This window comes from Canis lupus, chromosome 24, assembly GCF_048164855.1.
Source record: "Canis lupus baileyi chromosome 24, mCanLup2.hap1, whole genome shotgun sequence".
Taxonomy (NCBI): Eukaryota; Metazoa; Chordata; class Mammalia; order Carnivora; family Canidae; genus Canis; species Canis lupus.
Window position 1 is genome coordinate 10,669,788 of NC_132861.1, and position 21,339 is coordinate 10,691,126.

Consider the following 21,339-nt stretch of genomic DNA (forward strand, 5'->3'; position numbering starts at 1 on the left):
CCAGGCATCCTGCAATCATGTGAACCTTAAATAAGCTCTTTCTTTGATCAATCTTTTACCTCCTCCTGATTGAGACCAGATTTCTGAGTTCATCATTGATACTACAAAATATTGAAGACCTTATATGCTTTTCTTAAATTTCCATTGCTTCATTATTCATTCAAAAACATATTTGTTGAGCCCCTACCACATTGTTCTCAGGTTAATTTTAGACAAAGTCAGTCCTTGCCCCTGTAGCAGTCATCTGGTTCGAGGAAGGCTTGTCAGCAACAAGTATGAGAGGAAGTGTATCAGATGGTGTCACATGCTGAAGACAAAAATAAAGTAGTCAAAAGGATTAGGAGATTCTGGGCACTGGAGGAGGACTCAGAATGGTATTTTATCAAGAAAGGCCTTGCTAAGTGTGTGAGGCTCTGAAGAAAGTTGAGTAGAAAACCAAAGAATGCTTTCCATCTGGAAAAATGTTCAAACACAGTGAGAGTTGTGAGCCTTTTGTTTTGTTTTTAGATTTTACTTACATATTTTAGAGATAGCGAGCAAGCATGCATGCTAGTTTGGGGGAGGGAGGGAGAGGGAGAGAGTATCCCAGGAGTCGTGCAGACATGGGGCTCGGTTCCGGGACCCTGAGATCATGACGTTGGCTGAAATCCAAGACCCCGAAGCTCAACCCATGGAGGGAGCCACCCAGGTGCCTCCAAGAATCGTGAGCCTTTGAAGTCAGAGGGCTATAAGCTTGAATCCCTGTTCTTCACTCACTAGCTTTCTTGATCTTGAGGTTGAGTTACCCAACCTCTCTTGAACCATCTTTCCTCTTGCATAGGTGGGGATAATAATTTCTACCTTTCAATATTGTTGTGAGGTTTAAATGAAGTAATAACATTTGAGTTAACACTTTTAGTACTTTGCAGGTTCCTGACTCATCATAGAAAAATATTCAGTGCTCTTTTCTCTTTTGATCAGAATTCAAGCCATAGTTTTGGGCAAGTGTAATGGGAAAATTGAATTCCTTGAGACGTGTATAATTGGGATTGGTAGAAAAATAACAGTTCAGGTGTGTTAGGAAAGTAATTGAAAATGACTAGATGGATCAGAGTTAACCTATTTACTGGTTTTCTTTTCCTTTGGTTAGGAGTTGAATAACACTTGTGAACCCGTCGTAACACAACCCAAGCCAAAAATTGAATCGCCCAAACTGGAAAGAACTCCAAATGGCCCAAATATTGATAAAAAGGAAGAAGATTTAGAAGGCAAAGAAAATTTTGGTGCCGAGCCTCCACATCAGAATGGTGAATGTTACCCTAATGAGAAGAGTTCCATTAATATGGACTTGGACTAGATAATATTATGTTGGCTTAGTCCTTCAATGAATAAAATATTTTTGCCATAGTATGTGATTCTACATAACATACTGAGACTATTTATATTTTCTTTTTTTAAGGATGTTTAGAAATTTTGTGTATTATATGGAAAGAGAAAAAAGCTTAAGTCTGTAGTCTTTATGATCCTAAAAGGGAAAATTGCCTTGGTAACTTTCAGATTCCTGTGGAATTGTGAATTCATACTAAGCTTCTGTGCAGTATTACCATTTGCATCACTAAGGATGAAATTGACTTTTGTCTTTTGGAGAAACTAAAACTGTACTGCTTGTTCAAGAAGGCTTTGATTAAAATCTTGAGGCATTTGTTCCTGCCAAGGTAGTTTTCTTGCATTTTGCTCTCCATTTCAGCATGTGTGTGGGTGTGGATGTTTATAAACAAGACTAAGTCTGACTTCATAAGGGCTTTCTAATATTAATTCTGAAAAATAGAATACAACTTTTTGCTTTGATATTAAAAATCAATGAGTAAAGCAAAAGCTAGTGAAATGTGTTAGCATGCAGAACAAAAACTTTCAACTATATCTCTTGTTATACAGTACATTGTCATGTGGAGGTGTAAATTGGAAGAAATGTTGATTCTGTTTGTAACTGATATTGTGAAGCCTTTTATGAGCTTTAAAATAAAGTTCATCTTATGGTGTTATTTCTAAACGGTTTTGTCACTAACTCCAAAATGGAATCGGGGGAGGGGAAGGTGTATAAATTGTAGCAGAAATGAAGTTATTTAGTATGAAAATTTGATTCTCCTTTTTTGCTGTTCTTACATGTGCTTTCTCCTGATAGAAAAGTAGCATATATTTATTACGGTAAATTTTTTTAAAATATAAAGTTGAATATAGCCCTAGCACGGGGCAGGGGGAGGGGAACATTAACTTCTTGCATATCCTTCAAACCTTGTCTTAATAATGGGGATGTGTTGGGACAGGTATGCGTGTTACATGGTTGTGTAGGCTGTTTTTTAAAACTGTATAACCAAGGAAAGAAGTGAATATAGTCAGGTGTTGTAACTGCACTGCTTTCCTGAGTCCCAATATAAAGACATACAAATATTTTAACCAGTCCCAGTGTTGGTGGAGAGAAGGTTTTTGTTATCTGAGGCTGCAATGGATCCTATCTGCTTATTTTCTAAGGACAAGAAGGGTTGGCTTGCTGGGGAAGACATGCATGCTTAGGTTAGATACAGTCCTCAAATACCCCAGGCACTCCAGTTACTCAAATTTTAAAGCCCATACTCCAAAAATGGCCACTAAGTACTAAGTAATCTGTTTTTGTGAATGTGATGTGTACTTTAGCATTGTAAGTGTTCCTATTTGCAGTTCATAAATATCTTATTGATAATGTTTGAATGTTGATCTTCTAGAAAATGTTCTTAGTAACACTCTTAACCATTTGCCGATACTTCACACATTTTCCCAATTTGTAATTTCTTTGCACCTTTCTTAACCATAAAGAGTCTGTCTCTTGTGGTTTTTCTTATTTCTTAGTGCATATTAATATATACTCATTGGGTATGTGGCCCCCCATTGAGACATGAAGATAGGTTAGTGATCTGTGTACTATTGGGAAGCCCATAAAAAATGAAAGATTTTTAAAAATATGAATGGGAGAACTTTTTCTTCCACCCCAGAAAAGTACCTGGTGATGATAAAGGAACTATCATCTGGCCTAAGTTGTTGTAATTAAAGGTTAGAAATTTTCTGTAGTATCACTTTTCTGTAAAATCTTTTATAAAATGACCTCAGGATTGCGTTTTTGGATGTGGGGGAAAACCACAATGTCAACGTTGACTACTTTGTGATATGTATTAACAATTGTGTGAGCCTGCATTAGATATATCTAGTAATCACCTAGAATCCTCAGGACATGGACTAGTTTGGGTAAGTGCTCTTTTTAACAAAGCGTTGAATTTTATATTTAATTTTCACTTAAATTGTAACTTCATGACAATTATTTTTAAAAATGTCTACTCTCTAGAGAACATAGGTACTAACCTCTTTGACACTGGTGGTAACAACTTACTAGATAGGCCCAAGGCAAGAAAAACGAAAGCAAAAATAAACTCTTGGGACTTCATTAAGCTAAATAGCTTCTGTACAGCAAGGAAACAAATGAAAAGGCAACCTTTGGAATGGGAGAAGATATTTGCAAATAACCTATCTGATGAGAGGTTAGTATCCAAAGTATATAAAGAATTTAAAAAACTGAACACCCAAACAATCCAGTTGTTAAATGGGCAGAAGACATAGACATTTTCCCAAAGAAGATTTAAAAAAAAAAAAGACACATGAGAAGATGCTCAACATCACATCATCAGGGAAATCTAAAAACTACAATGAGATACACCTATCAGGATGGAAAACTAACACAGGAAACGTGTTGGCGAGGATGCAAAGAAAGGGGAACCCTCTTGGACTGTTGGGAACATAAACTGGTGCAGCCACTCTGAAAAAGAGTATGGAGTTTCCTCAAAAGGTTAAAAATAGAACTACCCTATGATCCAGCAATCACACTACTAGGTATTTACCCATAGAATACAAAAATACTGATTTGAAGAGAGATAAACACCCTGATGTTTATAGCAACATTATCAGCAATAACCAAACTATGGAGAGACCCAAGTGTCCATCAACTGATGGACCAATAAAGAAGATGTGGTCTATATAATGGAGTATTACTCAGCCATCAAAAAATGAGATCTTGCCATTAGCAATGTATATGGAGCTCTTTAGAGGGTATTATTATGATAAGTCAGAGACAAGTACCATATGATTTCACTCATAAGTGGAATTTAAGAAAACATGAACATAGACAAATCAGGAAACCGTTAACTGTACGAAACAAACTGGGGGTTGCTATAGGGATGTGGGCAGGGGGACAGGCTAGATGGGTGGTGGGCATTTAAGAGGGCACTTGTGATGAGCAGTGGGTGTTATATGTAAGTGATGAATCACTACATTCTACTCCTAAAACGAATATTACAGTATATGTTAATCAGAATTTAAATAAAAACTTGAAAAAATAAAAATACTGACTTTAGTAATCATTAATGGACCCCTGAAGTCTAGTTCATCATGAACATTGGTGAAGTCTGAGCAATGATTAACTTTCTTGGGTAAAATTCTTCAATATTTACTTGATTTTTCTTGTCCTTGATTTCTCATCAAAAAGTATATGCTTCTTTACTAAATAGCTATCAAGAGTTACTTTAAAAAAAAAAAAAAAAAAGAGTTACTTTTAGAAAGGCCAAAAAAATAAACTTTAGCTGTTGTCGATGACTTGCTTTTATCAACAGTGTTCAATATTTTTTTTTTTTTGGACATAACCATTTGTCAATTTATACCCAGATTGTTGTCTTGTCTGTGGTATTTGCAGTGAAGGAATATCTCACTATCTGTATGTAATCAGCACAAAACAACCATATCATACTTTTCTGGAGAGATTGAGTCTTGATTCAAAGGTATTTGGCAAGATAAATTCACTCTCCCAAAGAACTGAGTAATTTGGACATGGTTAAGCTCTTGTAGTGGGCAGGATGATGAGGAAGTTTCTGCTATGCCATTGCTGCTATCAGTGGCAAATGTGCTATGACTGTCTAGCTTTGCTAGACTGGGGTACTTCCTGAAGGACGACCAGCCAAAATTCATTACTTTTGAATCTGTATTTGCATGTGTTTTGTAAATAATATGAGCATGTGTGACACATTTGAAAGCTTTAGAATAATTCGCTATTCCAGTGTCTACTGGTTTTATTTTCTCAGTATTGTAGCATAGTGTGGGTCCCTTAATAATTCTTATTCTGCTTAAGGACAGGTGGCACTATGATATAGTGGAAAGAACATTTTTTTAGGTAAAAAAGGATATAGTTTCACGTCCAAGGGTTCAAACTGTGCTTCCCTCAGGCCCCTCCCCAAATACTATGGTTTTTAGATCACCTGACTTTCCTGAATCTCCCATTTCCTTATCCGAAGCTACATCACATACCCTTGGCAAAGTCTCTCATGTTGTGCATCCCTCGATGGCAGCATCTCTCAGCCTCAGCACCATTGACCCTTGGGGCTGGATAATGTGTTGTCGGGGGCTGCCCTGTACCATGTATAACATTGAACAGCATCCCTCATCCACTAGTTGCCACTAGATGCCCCTGTTGTGACAACCCAAACTGCCCCCTGTACCTTGAGATCCATTCTAAGGAAAGTGAACTTCAAAATCCTACAAAAAGTGAAGGACGGAAATTGGCACTTAACTGCCTCTAAGTGACCCAGCACTCTGCCAGGTGCTCTTACTCAGGCTTCACAATCCTTTGAGGGGTGTTTATTTCCCATTTTACAAGTGGAGAAATGGGGTGGAAGACAGTCCGACTAACTTAGATCTGATGGACTCAAAGCCTCTTCTCTCTGTGGCAGTAGAGTGATAAATGTTAGCACGCACTTAGGTGTAAAAGTTGGTCAGCACTGTCAAAATACACTTTTAGCATCATTGCAAATGCTTCATGAGAGGACTCATTCTGTTCTTTGAAATTATGTTGAATTCAACCATATTAAGATTTGCTGTTTTTTTTTTCACCAGGCTGTATATAGCTTCCTAAACTCATGCTTATATGAAACACCAAAGCTTTTCTTTACGAAATACAGACTCTTAATCCAGTGTTTTTGACCCTGATCAAGAGAGGGACAGAAAAGAAGAGGGAATGGGGACGAGGATTAAGCAAAATATCAGTGAATCTAAAACAGTCAAGATGAGTATTGGTTCTGTGAGACAATTGCAATTGTTTATCACGCTTTTGTTAGGCTATTGCAATTGTTCCTTAAAAAACAAAAAACAAAAACCAAGCTTGCATTTTTCATTAAACTTTGCCCTAGAAGCAGTGATTTGCAACACTGGCTGCAACTTAAAAGAGTTCAGAGGCTTAAAATAAAAAAAACTTTAATTTTTTTTAAAATTTTTTAAAAATTAAAAAAATTAATTTAATTAACAAATTAAAAATTAAAATAAAAAATATATATATACACACGCACCCTCAGAAGTTCTGATTTAGTTGATCTGGGATGGGACCCTGGCATCAGGATTTTCATCACTTCCCAGATGAGGCTAATGTACAAGTGCAAGAACCACTGGGCTGTTGACTATATGGCATCTATGTTAACCGACATTTCAGCCCTAAGAATTTGAAGTTCCATTTCCCAAGCATTGATACTGTGTTCTGTAAACTGGTATATGTTCATCTATTTACATTTTTCTGTACTCAGCCTTTTCTCATTGGCTAGGGATGTTCAATTCCAACTTCTTTACACCTGTCCTGTCACTTCACAGTAGGAGAATTTGGGGACTGATGGCTGTGTACATCGTTTAATGGCTTCTGCTTTCATCCCTTAAGGCTTGAGTCATATTGAGAATGAGCCAACTGTGCAGCCAACTGAATGAATGGTAGTAGTTATTTGTGCTAGTGCTCTTGGGGGTCCTTCCCAGCATCACCACCACCCCTCACCCCAACATCCTCTGCATATTCTCCTACAAATGTGTTCTTTTTAGATGCTTTGGTCTTTTATTATTAAAAATCAAATAAGTATAGTAGAGAGAATCAGGAAACAATCTCCTACTTACCCAGTACTGGCTCTAACTCAGTTGGGGGTTGTAAGGGATAGTAAATTAAGTGTTTGCATAGCTTTTCAGTCAAACATACTGCAGTTTCCATTCTGGCTCCACTTTTTACAATCAGCATGGTTTTGGCATTGACACCCAACCCTCCCGCTCCAGCCAATTTCCTCCGAGCTCAGTTTCTCCCTCTATAATGTGGTTGTGAGGATTAAAGGAATTTCTATACATGAAGCATTTGGTGATCTTGCCACAGAGCAGGCACCCAGTGAAGGCTTTGCCACACCAAGAGTAGAGAATCACTTCCTCTGCTACTTTTCCTCTCTAATATCAGCATGTACTGTTTACTGTTATTACTGCACACACACAAACACATTGATATTTTTAATTTCCTCCCTTTCATGTTTTCTGTGAAAAGCGTGACTCTTTAAATAGACATAGGCAGTCAAAGCATGCCCATCTTGCTGCTCAGTGAACCAACCAGCTGCTGTGGGGTTAGTGGGAATTCGGTCTATTTATTATTGCTGGGTGCCCAGGGCTACCCTTTTGCTAACCACTTCAGGATAGGAATGTTCTAAAAGACAGATGGTGCTCAAAACCGCCCTTGGGAACCATGGCTTTATAATCCATAAGCAGAGGACAATATTTTCCCAGTTCCGAAGAAGGGGTGGTTGTCAGGATTTGTGAATTATCCTGTTTACTAGCATAAAAACCTCTGAAAGAGGGGTGTGCCTGGGTGACTCACATGCTTAAGCATCTGACTCTTGAGCTCAGCTCAGGTCTTGATCTCACAGTCTTGAGTTCAAGCCTCATGCTGGGGTCCACTCTGGGCATGGAGACTACTTAAAAAACAAACAAACAAACAAACAAACACCAAATACCTCTGAAAGAGTTGCCTAAATAACATCCCTTTTCCTTAAAACAACAATAAATACCAAGGTAGCATTCTTTTTAAGTGCCTTAACTTTTTATTTAGAAAAGTTAACAATGTTGCAGTGAACACTTGGCCAGTCATGGTTCCACTCACCTCTCTCTTCCCCACCCACCTCCTCAGAACAGGGACCTCCTTCTCCCAGACCACAAGTTTGTTGCCACACCCAAGGAACCCCTCACTGGCACAATAGCATTATCAGGTCCATTTGTCTCCCAGATGTTCTTTAGAGCTATTTTTTTGGATCCAGGATACAATCAAGGATTATACACCTTGATTGTCATTATCAGCCCAACCTCCTTTTAAATGATGTAAATTAAATTTGTATGAGAACTTTGGACATTTTACGGCAATACTGTTTGTGTTTTGCCTAAGAAGAGCTTTACTGAAGAATTAGAAGATGGTTCTTTATTAGTCAAATAATTAGATAGTACTTGTATTCACTTAGATCAACTGCATCTTTATAAAAGAAATTGGGGGTGATCTCATGAGTTGGGTCATAAGAGCCACCCAGGGGTCCCTCTGCAAACATTTCAAATTCGCACTTCAAACACGCACGACGGTGAAGTCAGCTCTCCTCACTTCCCCCTCTAGCCTGGTCTCCTCTGAGCATCTGCCTTGGGCTCAGGACATGATCCCGGGGTCCTGGGATCGAGCCCCACATCGGGTTCCCTGCATGGAGCCTGCTTCTCCCTCTGTCTGTATCTCTGCCTCTTTCTCTCTCTGTGTCTCTCATGAATAAATAAAATAAGAAAGAAAGAAAGAAAGAAAGAAAGAAAGAAAGAAAGAAAGAAAGAAAGAAAGAAAGAAAGAAAGAAAGAAAGAAAGAAGTCTGCAGAGAACCAAGGCAGACAGCCAGTGAGTAGGGGGGCTCGCAGGTGCAGAACCCAGGAGGGAGGTCTGAGCTAAAATAGACTGCCGGTTAGAGTGGAGGCAGTGCCTCAAGCTCTCAGTGTAGACAAACAACTGGGCCATATACGGACCCGGGTGAAGGGTGGGTGGTTGGTGGGTGGGGAGAGCAGGGCCACTGTGTCCAGTGAAACAGAATATGGGGTACACAGGGTCCCTAGGAGTCACTCCTTCTCCAGTGGAAGCTGCAGTCCTGCTCCAACATCTCCACATCATCCCATTTTCCGAGGAGAGGCTGGTCACTGTCTTAGGGACCCAAGACTTCCCCAGCCAACAACAGGAGAATAGCCTCGGACTGCTCTCCTTGCTTGTCCAAACTAGCTGTGACACTCTGACTTCTCCTCTTACAAGTAAATGAGGATTTATTAGCTTATGTAAGAAATGATGCACCCTGTCAGGAACATGATCTGTGTAGGCCTCAGCCTGGAATTGGTCCCAATGGCCTGCGAGACCTCTCTGCGGACTTGTTTTAAGGGGCCAGTGGCAGCCCCCTGCCCCATGCATGCCCTCTCTGCCCCCACGAGACAAACCCAAAGCAGGATAGGCCACAGGTGGATTTCTCTTTCCAACCCTGTTATTCCAAAGAGGTCTTTGTGTCATGCAACTTTACAGTGTCTGTGAGAGATGGAGTTTGAAATTCACTCTTGGCTAAAACTCTGGACAGCATGTGGAAGGGGAGAAAGTCAATTCTCAGCTGCAGCCGAGATTCAAGAGGGTCCCCCAGGTAGGAAACAGGCAGAGGCAATGGGGCGAGGACAGGGTGACACCAGATGGAGAGAAGGGAGGACCCAGGACATTCCGGGGTTCTTTCTGGGTTTGATGCTGGTGCCTGAAACACATGCTTCTGATTTCCAGGGCCTGTTTACTCAGTGGGTAATTTAGGGTTCCAGTTTACTGCCCACTCTCCTAAATCTACATGTGGGGGAGTGCTCTGCAAACACAGCGTCCATTGTCTCCTTATGCTCATTCGCTCCAACTGCTCTGCTCTCAGAAATCACCCATGAACTTTCTGGAGCTAAGTCTAGTGATCTTTTGGGCCTCATCTCCTCTGGTGGCTTTGTAGCACTCACTGCTCTGCATGTCTCGCTCCTCTTTCACTGGTCTGGAGGCCAGAGGTGTGAAATCAAATTGGTGGCAGGGTCCCACTCTCTCTGAGGGCTTTGCGGGGAGGATCCTTCCTTTCCTCTCCCAGCTTCTGGTGGCTCCAAGTGTCTGTTGGCATGTGGCCACATCTCTCTTTTTCACGTCATCTTTCCCCCATGTTATCTCCTTTGCCTCTCTTACAAGGACACTTACGATAGCATTTAAGGACAACTCAAATAATCCAAGGTCATCTCCCCCTCTCCTGATACTGAGGTTAATCACATCTGTAAAGACCCACTACCCAGGGAGGTCACATCCACAGGTTCTGGGGATTGGAACTCGCTAGCTGTGGCTGGCCATCGTTCAGCCCATACACTGCCCCACAGTGGATGAGAAGAAATATTGCCTATGTCTTTCTTGCAGTGTTTTCCTGTCTGTGTTTCATCAGAGAGAAATCTCCCAGAGAAAATATGCTTCCTTTGTTGTTGTATAGGCATATTAAGCCAGTAATTAAAATTTGTAAGCCTTTAGTAATACCTCCGATGATCATAAAGAGGCACACACATGACGTCTTTCTTCATGAGAGTTCCCACAACAAGAGGCAGAAGTGAAAGGGGAGGCTGGAAAGTGCGTATTGGGATGGGAGGGAGGAGAGGGCATGATATATCAAACCGGCCATATTATTTCAGACTAGCATCTAAACTATAGAATATTCTTGGGATTTTGGAACTGAGGGTGAGGGGCTGATCAGGTTAATTTACCTGATCAGAAAGGGCAGGTGGTGGTATGAGGGATGGAGAGGACAGGCTGGCCTCAAAGAGGGGCCTGGGACTAGTCAGGATTCAGGTAGGGCCGAGTGGCTTCCACGGTCTAGAAGAATGGTCTTGCCCCTGTTCTGAATCTCAGAGGCAGCTGACCAAGCATCATAGAGTTGTAGCCAGCCTCCCTCAAGCACCTGGTGTGGCGAAAAGGCTGCAGCTCCTCTTTGATGGGCCCCTACCTTCTACCGGAGCATCCTAGGAAGGCAAACAAATTGTACTCCAAGTGGTGCTATGCTGGGTTTTCCAAACAGGAGAGAGGACAGTACCATCACTCTAATACCACCAGTCAGAGACAGGGACCCTGATGGGCTTTACCCCTCATGGTGGGTCACTCACTTCGGACTTGTCAACTCACCAAAGTCCAGTTGTAAGATTTGGGTCAGAGAAGGAAGACCTGCTTAGGCTCTGAGCCTGTCATAACCCCAGCTCAGCTTCCTGGAGCGGTCCATCTGAGGGACTACCAGGCATCTCAGCTAGCAATAAAATAGCACTTGCTTCCATCTTACATCAGTCCTTGCTGTGTCTCCTTCTGAGATCTCACTAGAAGAAGGGGTTATTGGCAGGGCAGATTCAGACTCCCTGGGGCCACTGGTCAGATGCCAGGCCTCATCAGCTTCTCAAATCCTATGTAGTCTTATCCTTCCTACCAGCTGCCTAGCACGTTCTTTCTACTTGACAATCCATGATGCCTCACAGTGTCCTTTATGTACAAGGGAAAGAGGACAGGTCTGTAGGGCTTCAGAGACATCTGTCCTAGCCATGGCTCAGCCACATTCTTGCTTATGATCCTGAACAAGTCACCTCTCTGTTATGGACTGAGCGTTGGTAGCACCCTCAAATCCAGATGTTGAAGCTCTAACTGCCATGTGGTGGGCGTAGGAGGTGATGCCTTTGGGAGGTGATCGGCTTGAGATGGGATCAGAGGTAAACAAACCCGCTTAACTGTCTTTAATCCAGCATTTCCCAAACTTATTTCTGCAAGGACCTGTGGATAATGGCTGGACTTGTTTGTGCTCCTGCTGTGATGCGATAGGGGGCAGGTGAGAAAGCAGGACTCTGGATGCAGAGGTAGGAGTGGGGCCGAAGGAATACCTGGATCAGAAAAAGTTCTGGTGTTCTTTGCCCCGTTTTCTTCCAACAAGGCCAGACCAATTGGAAGTTGCCTCTGGAGGTATCTGGAACCCTGCTCGGCATGATTTATAAGATGGGTTTTGTTTTGAATGCTGCTGACTTTATATAATGGCATTATTTCCTCAAGGGATTAGTTAATGGAGAGAACACTGCCCTCAGCAAAACAGCACTAATGCAGAGCTCTCAATTTAAAATAGTACCAAGTAGGCAGGCTAGAACCCCGAGGATTAGACTCTAAATGTTACGGTCCAAAAATAAAGGATTAAAAATGAGTACTTCATTAAAATAGGGAGAAATCCAGTGTTTTAAAGGTTTACATAAAGCGGGGTGGGAAAGGGGTCTGGCCAAGGTAGGCTGGTTGCTTAGGAGGCTCCAAGACTCAGAAACAGAAGGACAAAACCTGTGTGGGAGCAAACTGCTCCCCCTTCCCTTTTCCAGGAGCTGAGGATATTAAGACTAAAGGGATAAAGTAATAATGTGCTCCGGCCCATCAGCAGGCTGGTGACAGAGCTGAGGGCCTGTCCTCCCCATCCTTCGGGAGCTTGGATTCAGTAAGAAGGAAAAAACTCAGGATTTAAACTCATGTCAGGAAGAAAGGAAGGAAGTAGGGAGGGCGGGAAGGGGAAGGAGAAACCAGGCAGAGAGGCGTTGTTTGATAGTCTGAGGCAGTGGAAGGCAACGGTCTAGCTTTCAGGGATATGCAGAGGATTGGTTGTGTACCCAGCACCCTCCTCTTCTCCAGGGGACAGCAGGGCCTTTGCATCACTGTGGCTCTAAGAGACCAGACATTTTTAAATGCCTTTGGCATTTTTAAATGCCAAGCCTTTGCTTGGTTTGAGCCAAGGTAAGTGGCTGACCCAAGATACTGTCAGCATGTCCCTTTGCTAGGGATTTGAGACTTGGAGCCCAAGAGAACTTGATGTCAGTCTCCCTGTGGAATTAAAGCTACAAATTAAACCCAGGGATGGTTGTGGCCATGTTTCCTGCAAGTGGCAGAACCAGTCTGGAGAGAGAGAACAGATGGAACCACACGAACAAGGACAGAAGTCAGTACTGCTGGGACTGAGTTCTTGGACAGATTTTTCCCATGGTTCTAGGAATAGATTCGTTTCTTATTTTGCCTAAATTTGGATTGCCTAATGGATACCCAAGAGTCTTCGCTGATATGAGGGATCACCACCGGCACCAGCTGGAGGTACTGAGGTCTGGGTTCCTGCGTGGCTGGGTCAGAAAAGTCACAGGGAGCAATCAGGCAACTGAGCCAGAAAGGAGAGCAGCATCTCCCCTGGAGCTGCTGAAAATACAAAAAACTGTGGAACGCCATTCGTGGTGGGGGGCAGGGAGGGGCCCCTAAAAATTGCTCAGTGAGGATCCAACATTCTTGGCAAGGGCAGAAAAGGGATTGTGGCCACAGGTGCCTTGAGGTGTGGGACAGTGGAGTCTGAGAAGTGAAAGGGAAGTAGAGGCAAGCTCACCCCTGATATTTGGGGGGACCAGGGCAAGACTACAAATGGAGGCTCAGGCTTCAAAAGTTAAATATCAAGTTCACAAAGTGTTCAGTAAAATATTAACAGATGATGAATGTTCTATCCTCCTACCTTGGCCACTCAGAAGACCCCAAAAGGCCAGGATGGATGTAGAACTTTTGGAGTCCTCATAATTCCATGGTGATGTGACAATGCACGGAGGACAGCCTGTGGCATGGCTCTGGACATGGATCCAGGGATATCTGGGCATGAGATTTCCAGTTCCCAGGACCTGCAGTATGGTCCAGAAGTGGGACATTTCTCCTTAGTCTTGCAGACTCTTTGCCCCATGGGGAAGGACATGGCCCAGACAGTACCCCTCTTGCCTCTCTGAGAAGGCTGCTGCTCATGCGTTGACCAAAGAGCAGGTGAGTGCGTACTGGAAAGTACAGGACTGGGGTGGATCAAGAGACTTCCTGTGTTTGCCATCACGGACTCTGTACCTTACAATTCTTATTCACAAAAGGATGGCTTTGAATTAGGGGTAGAGATTTATAGCCAGTTACTGGGGCCCAGCTAAGGTTTGAAGTTTGAGTGTTTTGGCTTGTGTGGCTTTGTGCAAAAAAACCCATAATCTCTCTGAGGACCAGTTTTCTCATCTATAAAGCTGGGATGCACCTTCCCTAGGCTGCTTCAAGGTTAAACAATGCTCATGAAAAGACTGGCATAGCAAGTGCTCAGTAACTGGCAGCAGCTTTATTCTTTTCTTTTTCTTTTTTTTTTTTTTTTTTTACCACTGTCGGGTTCTCCGAGAGGGCTGATAGCTTTAAAATGGCTTCTGTAGGACCACACTTGAAAAGGAGAGGGCAATTGACCTTTGATTTTATTCCTGGAGCTTGCTTCTCTCTACTCTGACAGTCTGCATTGTTGGTAGTTAGAACATGTGGGCTCTGGATTTTTCTTCTGCCATTTACTTAACTGATAGCCATCGGCCAGTCATTTAACCTCCCAGAGCTCAGTTTCCTTGTTGGTGAAATGGGGGCAATACTAGCATCTACTCATTCCTAATAACTTAGGAATAAAGGAGATAATCATACATTCCAGCTCTTAATGGAGGCTCGCCTGGCACAGAGCAAACTTTCAAAATTGTCCGCTTGTTACCAACAGCCTCCGTTTCTTGCCTGCTCTCCCAGCCCACCTGCAGGCCGAGGCTGCCGTGATATTTGGGTTGTGGTAGAGCTGCAGCCCATCGGCTCTGTGCTGTCGTCACGCAGCAAATCATGGCATCCAAGGAAGGAAAAACCTCGAATCGGAGTCGGCTGCTTCAATTCAAACTCTAATTGCTTTGGGAGGAAGCCCACACTGGCTGAAATCATTTCTTGCTCTGTTCCTCCTTGCCCCTGTCGGGCAAGGCTGACTCTCACTCAGACATCTGGGTTAACCGAGGAAGAATTTGCCAAGAAAATTGCATCCTGGTCTCTTCAGAGCCCAGACAAGGAAACTGCTGTGTGATCAGTGCTCCTTCTGGGAAGCTTCACTTCTTTCCTTTCCCTGTGCAAGAAAATTTAAATTAAACAGATCTGAGCCAATAATAGACAAGTCTGGCTTCTCCCCGACAGCTGACGCGCAGGCGACCTGGTGGCACCAGAGGGCCTGGTAGATGCTGGGCCACCCCGCTCACAGGTTCTGGTCCCGTGGCAGCCTGGAAGAAAAGAACCAGGCGAGCGTGTGGATTGCTTGGGCACCTGCTGCCTCCTGCTTAAACGGAAGCCCCAGCTCAGCACGGTGGTCCTCCCCACCATAGGACGGCTTCCATTAGCAAAAACATGTGCAGGTTGCTCTCTTCACCTCTATCTCCAGCTCTTCTCCCTCCTGTTTATTTCTCAACACCTTGGAAGCCATCTACCTTGAGCCCTTAGGAGCCTTCCTTTCATTGTCAAGTTCTTGCCACTGTCACCTCCACACTCCAAACTCTGTGCCAACACATGGAGCTGCTCATACTCCCCAGAACTCCTCCACTTTTCTCTCTTGCCTTGCCTAGCCTCATGCTCCTCTCCCCCCTCCCCACCCCTCACCCCCCACTGTCCCTGTCTCTACCCTTCCTTGGACTTTTAATTGTGGTAAGACATGCATAACACACAATGTACCATGTTAACCACTGTTAGCCACAGTACAGTTTGGTGGCATTGAGCCCATTCCCATTGTTGGGCAACCATCACCATCATTCATATCGGGAACTCTTTGCATCTTGTAAAATGGAAACTCTATCCCCATTAAACAACAGCTCCCCATTCCCCTCTTCCCCCAGCCCCTGGCAACCACTGCTCTGTCTCTATAAATCTAAATACTCTCAGTTTCTCATTAAGTAGAGTCCTACAGTATTTGTCCTTTTGTGTCTGGCTTATTCACTTAGCTTATTTCACTTACTGTCCACAGGATAGCAGCTTTTCCTTCTCTAAAAGTTTCCTTCAAATTGCTAGATCCTATTCAACTTTCAGGTCTGGGTATGAAGTCCATTCTTCCAGGAAGCCTGACAGCAGCACACCACCCCCCCCCCAACTGTTTCCAGGATGCTTTGCACCCCTGCTGTCAGGGGGCAGCCAAGCAGTGCAGGGGCAGAGCCTGGAGACCCCCCTCTGCTTCCCTGAGTGTGTGAACTCCTTCGGGTCACAGACTCCTTTCTGTTCCCACTGTGCCCAGCACAGACTAGCACTCAACAAGTAGTGTAGCATGAATGCTGAGCGAACCCCCTGGAAGTATTCATGCACAATTTCCAGCAAAACTCTTGAGGCCAAGCCTGAATGTTCGTGATCATCAGGGATGGGAGGTATACTTGCCTACCCTTTGCGAGAGCGTGGTTTGTCTCTGGGGTACTATTCTCTGTCTGTTTACTAGATTCCATGGCCACAGTCAGCACTCTTTCTGTGTCTCTGAGCGTCCCTCTGCTCCATGCACAGCCACTAGGTCATCCACTTGCCTTCCTGGTGCCGAGTTTCTTCCCCGCCAGCCTCTCCCACCCTCACTTCACCTTGCACAGCCTGGAAAGTACCTACTTCTGGCCACTATTCACCTCTTTCTGTATACGTGAACCTCAGCTAGTTAACACTAGCGCTGTCACCCAGGCCTGCATCTGGGGGAGGATGCTTGATTCCACAATAGTCTGCCCATTGCCAACAGCTTCTACTTAGTATCTGGAGCATTTGAAAGCTACACCTCCCTGGGGCACCGGGGTGGCTCAGTTGGTTAAGGAACTGACTCGGTTTCAGCTCAGATCATGATCTCAGGGTCCTGAGATCAAGCCCCCCCCTGGGGCTCTGTGCTCAGCGGGGAGTCTGCTTGAGGATACTCTCTCCTTCTCCCTCTGACCCTCCCCATCTCAAATAAGTAAACAAATCTTAAAAAAAAAAAAAGCTACACCTTCCTTTCTGCGATCCTATAAAAGCCCTTTTCTGAGGTATGCTCCTTTCCCAGAGCAGTGGTACCATGTGCCTGCCTTACCACCAATGACTGGTTTGACTTTGGACAAACTCCTAAGCCTCAGTTTCCTTATATGTAAGTATAGATAACATACAGTACATCTCCAGGATGTTGTGAGAATGCAACAAAATAAAGGAATAATTCCCACCTAAATAGTAGAGGTGACCTGGAAGATCCTCAACATTTTGTGGTGTTGGCTAAAGTGTGTGCTATTATTTGAGAAGGGTGGGTGCCACTGAGAGAATGTAGATGAGGTATCTGTAAAATCAATATGGGTGGACCAATGACAGGACCTTCCCCCTCCTCCTTCCCACCTGAGTTCTCTTCTTCTCATCCACAGGGCTGCAGCTAGGCTGTCCAGGGAAAGCATCAGTTTGATTTGTTTTGATCTTTGCTACTCAAAAGGATCACATGAGGCAGACGTCCCTCCTGACTGAACTGATGGATTGACTGACTCTGTAAACATCACCAGATGCCCCCAGCTTCCCAACGGTCACATCTGCTACATGACATGTCCGCTCTCAATGGTTGAGGGTTGAGTTGAATGCTTAACAAGGACTCACTGCATTTGTTCCCAATCTTATTTATGCCAGTGGTACATTTTATTGTGATTATTGATTAATTTGTTTTTATTATTTTTTAAATATTATTTATTTATTTGACAAAGAGAAAGAGAGAGCACAAGCAGGGGGAGTGGCAGAGGGAGAAGGAAAAGCAGACTCTCCTCCGAGCAGGGAGCCAGATGCTGGGCTGGATCCCAGGACCCCGGGATCACGACCTGAGCTGAAGGCAGACGCCCAACCAGCTGAGCCACTGAGGCACCCCGCGATTATCAATTAATTTAAATGATTTGAAAATTGATGAAATTAGTGTGAAGACAAACATGTGGAAACTAACATGAATTCTTTGGAAAGACTACATGAAGGGTGATATTGAATTGAGGATAAATGGGACAACTTTCAAAGCTTAGAGAAAATTCTAAAAATCTAGGAGGCTACTGTGCTCATGTTGCCTTGCAAATATATTTAAGTTCTTGCTGCACTTAAAGCAGAAACTGAAAGTCATATACGATGTATTTATGAAAGACTGTGCTGAACTCTTCTTAGTTGAAGAACAGGTCTTGGCCCGACATCCAAAGATTAGGAAATGAAGGTACATTTTACTGTTGCATGTTGAAATAAAACATTTACCATATGTACATTGGTTCCCTGCCTTAAAAAAAACATATTTTTAAGTAGCACAACCACCACTGGCATCAATCCATTTGGATGGGAGTATTTTCCACTGGTTTCCCTCCTGGTTGGGACTCTCTAAGCAGCCCCACTCTGGCCTCTTTTCTTCACTGTTCATAGCTCCTCCTTTATGTTTCACTCTTGTGGCCATTCAGCAGGGAGCAGTAGAGAATTGATGCTGGGTCCAGAGCAGACTTTCATGCTGCCCCACCTGGAGTGAACCTAGAGAGTGTGATGGCATCTTCCTGCAGCTGCCTCCCCTGTTGGTTTATGTTTTTTGGAAGCCTTGCTCCACCTCACACCCACAGCAATCTCTGGTGATTGACTGAATGGTGTCCCTCAAAACTCAGATGTTAGAGCTCTAACCCCCAGTGTGATGCTATTTGGAGATGGGTCTTTGGAAGATAATTAGGGTTGAGAGGTCATGATCCTTTAGGATAGGATTAGCATCTTTATAAGAAGAGGAAGAGGGATTATTCTTGTTTCACCCCATAAGGACACAGTGAGAAGGCTCTCACCTGGAACTGAGTTCTCCAGAAACTTGATCTCAGACTTCCACCCTCCAGAATTATGAGAATTAATGTCTGTTGTGTAAGCCACCTGGTCTCATATTTTGTTACATTAGCCTGAGCAGATTAACACTCTGAGGAGAAGCAACTAAAACCCAGGCTGGTTCTGTGTGAAGATGTTTAAAGAATAATAATAATAATGTTGATTCTGCTGCTACCCATGATGACAATGGTGAAGACGCTGGTGATGTCAAACCCCAGGTGTCTGTGGATGGAGAAGCCCTATCCTCTTCCATTTCCAAAGCAATACACTGTTATGCTCATTTCCTTAGATTGCAAATCCACCTGGGAGAGCTCTAGGTGTATCAACAGGAAGTTTAAATGATTTGCCTGAGGTTACACTGTTTTCAGAGACAGACCTGTAACTATAATCTTAGCCCATGTCATTTTCTAACCAGCCAAATGTTCTCCCAAACCAAACTTTAGATTCATGGCCGTCAGCCATTTTCTGTCATGATATTCATGGTAGTGTTTCCATGTGTGACGCCCTCTGACTTTGATAGCATCTGAAACGTTTTTCTATTTGACTCACTGGAACAGAGATTGCTAGCCATCTACCAAAAATCCTCTGCTGCTTTCCTCCTTGGTTACAGAACTCTGAACTTCTCTTATAGCTAGGTGTGGCCCATGCGACTAAGTTCTGGCCAACAGGATATAAGCAGAAGTGTGTAGAACCTCCTGGAAAAGCCTATAAAAGAAGCCAATCTGGCTGGAATGGGCCTCCCTTTTGTCCTGGACCTCTGTTCTCCATGGGCCTGTTTCTTCACACTGTCTGGAAGATGAGAGGCCCTAGTAACTGTTTGTACCATAGGATGATAGTGAAGACAGAAGCCAGAGCTAAGATAGTGGGCAGAAGTATGAAGAAAGGGCCTGGGCTCCTGATGACATGGAGCCACTCATCAAGGAACTGGGCAAGTCGGGATGGTGTCATCACCCATGTGGCCCCATGGCCTAGATATAAACCCCATGATGAAAGGAGCAGCAGGTGACACTGAAGGGGCTGTTTCCAGGCATCTTGGTGGCTGGGGCCCAAGAAGGCTGGTTTGGGGCCCACCTCACCGAACTGCCAAGAGAGGTTTTCATTCATCTTACTTCTCTGTAGAGCCCAGCCACATCCCAGTGCAGGAAGATTGGAGGGCACACAGGGCCTTTGTGGTTGTCCATGTTATCTGAGCTTTGGGACCCCCAGTACCTGCCCCCAACCCCACACCCTTAGGAGGTCAGAGTGGCTGCAGGAGGAATAATAATGGGGGCGCTGTCTCACGTGGCCTTGAGGGCAACAACATCAGCCATGGAGCTCCAGGTAAAGCACCCAAAAAGATAGCCCTTGACCACCTGGGATGGCTAGACAGAACTGGGGCTCAGAGTGTCCAGTTAGGCAGGTAGGATATTAAACGGGTGAGATTTGAATGGTGACCTCATTATACTCACAGGCTGGGGGCTTAGGGACAAGTGACTCACACTGATGACAGAGTGTCCTAAGATTCCTCAGCCAGGAAAGGCTACCTTACTGTAGGGGGGTGGGGTGGCTTGCGTCAACCTGGCTGTTCGCATTAGGCTGACCTGCCATTGAGAAATGCATACCATCGATTTATGTCTTCTTTTATTTCAGCTTCAAGGATGGGTTCTTCTAGAGAGCAAGAGTTAGGAGTCTTTTCAGGCTGAAAGAAGAAGGAACAGTTATGGCCATGGTGACAGGGAACACGGATAACTTGTCAGTTACATGAATTTTCCATGTTGGAACAAGATCCCGGTTGGCTGAATTGGTTAGAAAACAAGAGCATTTCCCCCTGAGGTTTTACTCAATTTCCAAACCACTAACTCATATGTGATATTTTCCAGGCGAATGACTTTCTGCATCCCATCACCTTATTTTAGTTATGGTTATGTTTGATATGCTGGCATTCTGGAACAATCACTACTGACACCCAAAACCTAATCAACACATTCAGTTTTGCAAAACAGAAATTCTGAGAAATGTAACATTTTTAGGGCTAGAATAAAACTCACAGATCAGTTAACACCCCTTCTCATTTCATAGATTGTTGGGAGTGATTGCTGAAGGTCACACATCTAATGAAGGTGAACTGGAGAGTAGAACTCAGGTGGCCCTATCTTGTAAACTATGCAGCAAACACTTTATTCTGCAATTTCACAGTTTGGGTTCCCATTGACTGGCCCAAATACAGTATATAAGGGCTCAGATTATTTTCCTCTTTCCTGTGTATTTCTGTTGGAAAGAACTTTCAGTCCATTACCTGAGGTACCGTGGATGAAGACCTAGGTCAATCCTGGAGTCTACTGCAACCCCCTTTTCCCTCAGAGAACAAACACCATGTAAATTATCTATTTTGATTTGTTGAACTGAGTAGCCTTCCTCCCCTCCTGCCTCTGTTCTCCCCTCCTTTCCCTCTTCTTCCTGCTTTGCTCTCCCTCTGCTCCCTCCTTCCTGTTCCTACATTAGACTTGCTAGCGGATTTTTCTCTAGGACTGCCTCTCAGCCAAACATCCGCCTGGCTTCTGCGCACGTCAGCACATTTCCCTCATTCTCGCCTTCCTCTCTTCCCTCCTCCCTGTGTGCTTTTGTTTCCAAATTGCAGGTCTATCAAAATTAATGAACTCATTTATTTGCTCTATATCAAATGCACACTGAAATTATTGTATTTCTAAATAGGCCGATAGTGCTGGGTAGACACATTCTGATATCCTGAGAGCCACCGTCGTACCTCTTTATAACCTTGGGAATGCTTC

The 21,339-nt window shown here is 43.8% G+C and overlaps 2 protein-coding genes and 2 long non-coding RNA genes across 8 annotated transcripts in view; 2 read left to right on the forward strand and 2 right to left on the reverse strand.

The window, feature by feature from the left end:
• HSPH1 (heat shock protein family H (Hsp110) member 1) overlaps positions 1-2,029 on the forward strand; it is a 25,261-nt gene extending 23,232 nt beyond the window's left edge. For both annotated transcript variants that reach the window (XM_072795557.1, XM_072795556.1), the window contains one exon: positions 1,130-2,029. In XM_072795557.1, the coding sequence (XP_072651658.1) occupies positions 1,130-1,336 (207 nt within the window). In that variant the 3' untranslated portion in view covers positions 1,337-2,029. The remainder of the gene's footprint in view (positions 1-1,129) is intronic.
• LOC140615734 (uncharacterized) overlaps positions 1-13,633 on the reverse strand; it is a 21,957-nt gene extending 8,324 nt beyond the window's left edge. Inside the window, exons 1-2 of one of the 3 annotated variants that reach the window (XR_012016217.1) lie at positions 13,443-13,526; positions 7,715-7,808 (exon numbers count right to left, since the gene is read on the reverse strand). This is a non-coding gene — a long non-coding RNA (uncharacterized lncRNA). Of the gene's footprint in view, positions 1-7,714; positions 7,812-13,442 lie in introns of all 3 variants that reach the window. The other 2 variants (XR_012016216.1, XR_012016218.1) reach the window with 2 other exon arrangements.
• LOC140615732 (uncharacterized) lies at positions 13,149-21,181 on the forward strand. 2 transcript variants are annotated; one of them, XR_012016210.1, is made up of 3 exons: positions 13,493-13,738; positions 17,128-19,891; positions 20,201-21,181. It is a non-coding gene; the product is annotated as an uncharacterized lncRNA (long non-coding RNA). The 2 variants fall into 2 exon arrangements; XR_012016211.1 differs by lacking the exon at positions 20,201-21,181 and having other exon boundaries at positions 13,149-13,738; positions 17,128-17,370.
• LOC140615731 (WD repeat-containing protein on Y chromosome-like) overlaps positions 20,175-21,339 on the reverse strand; it is a 34,981-nt gene continuing 33,816 nt past the window's right edge. Inside the window, exon 13 of the mRNA XM_072795559.1 lies at positions 20,175-20,249. The gene's annotated coding sequence lies outside the window, so the exon portion shown is untranslated. The remainder of the gene's footprint in view (positions 20,250-21,339) is intronic.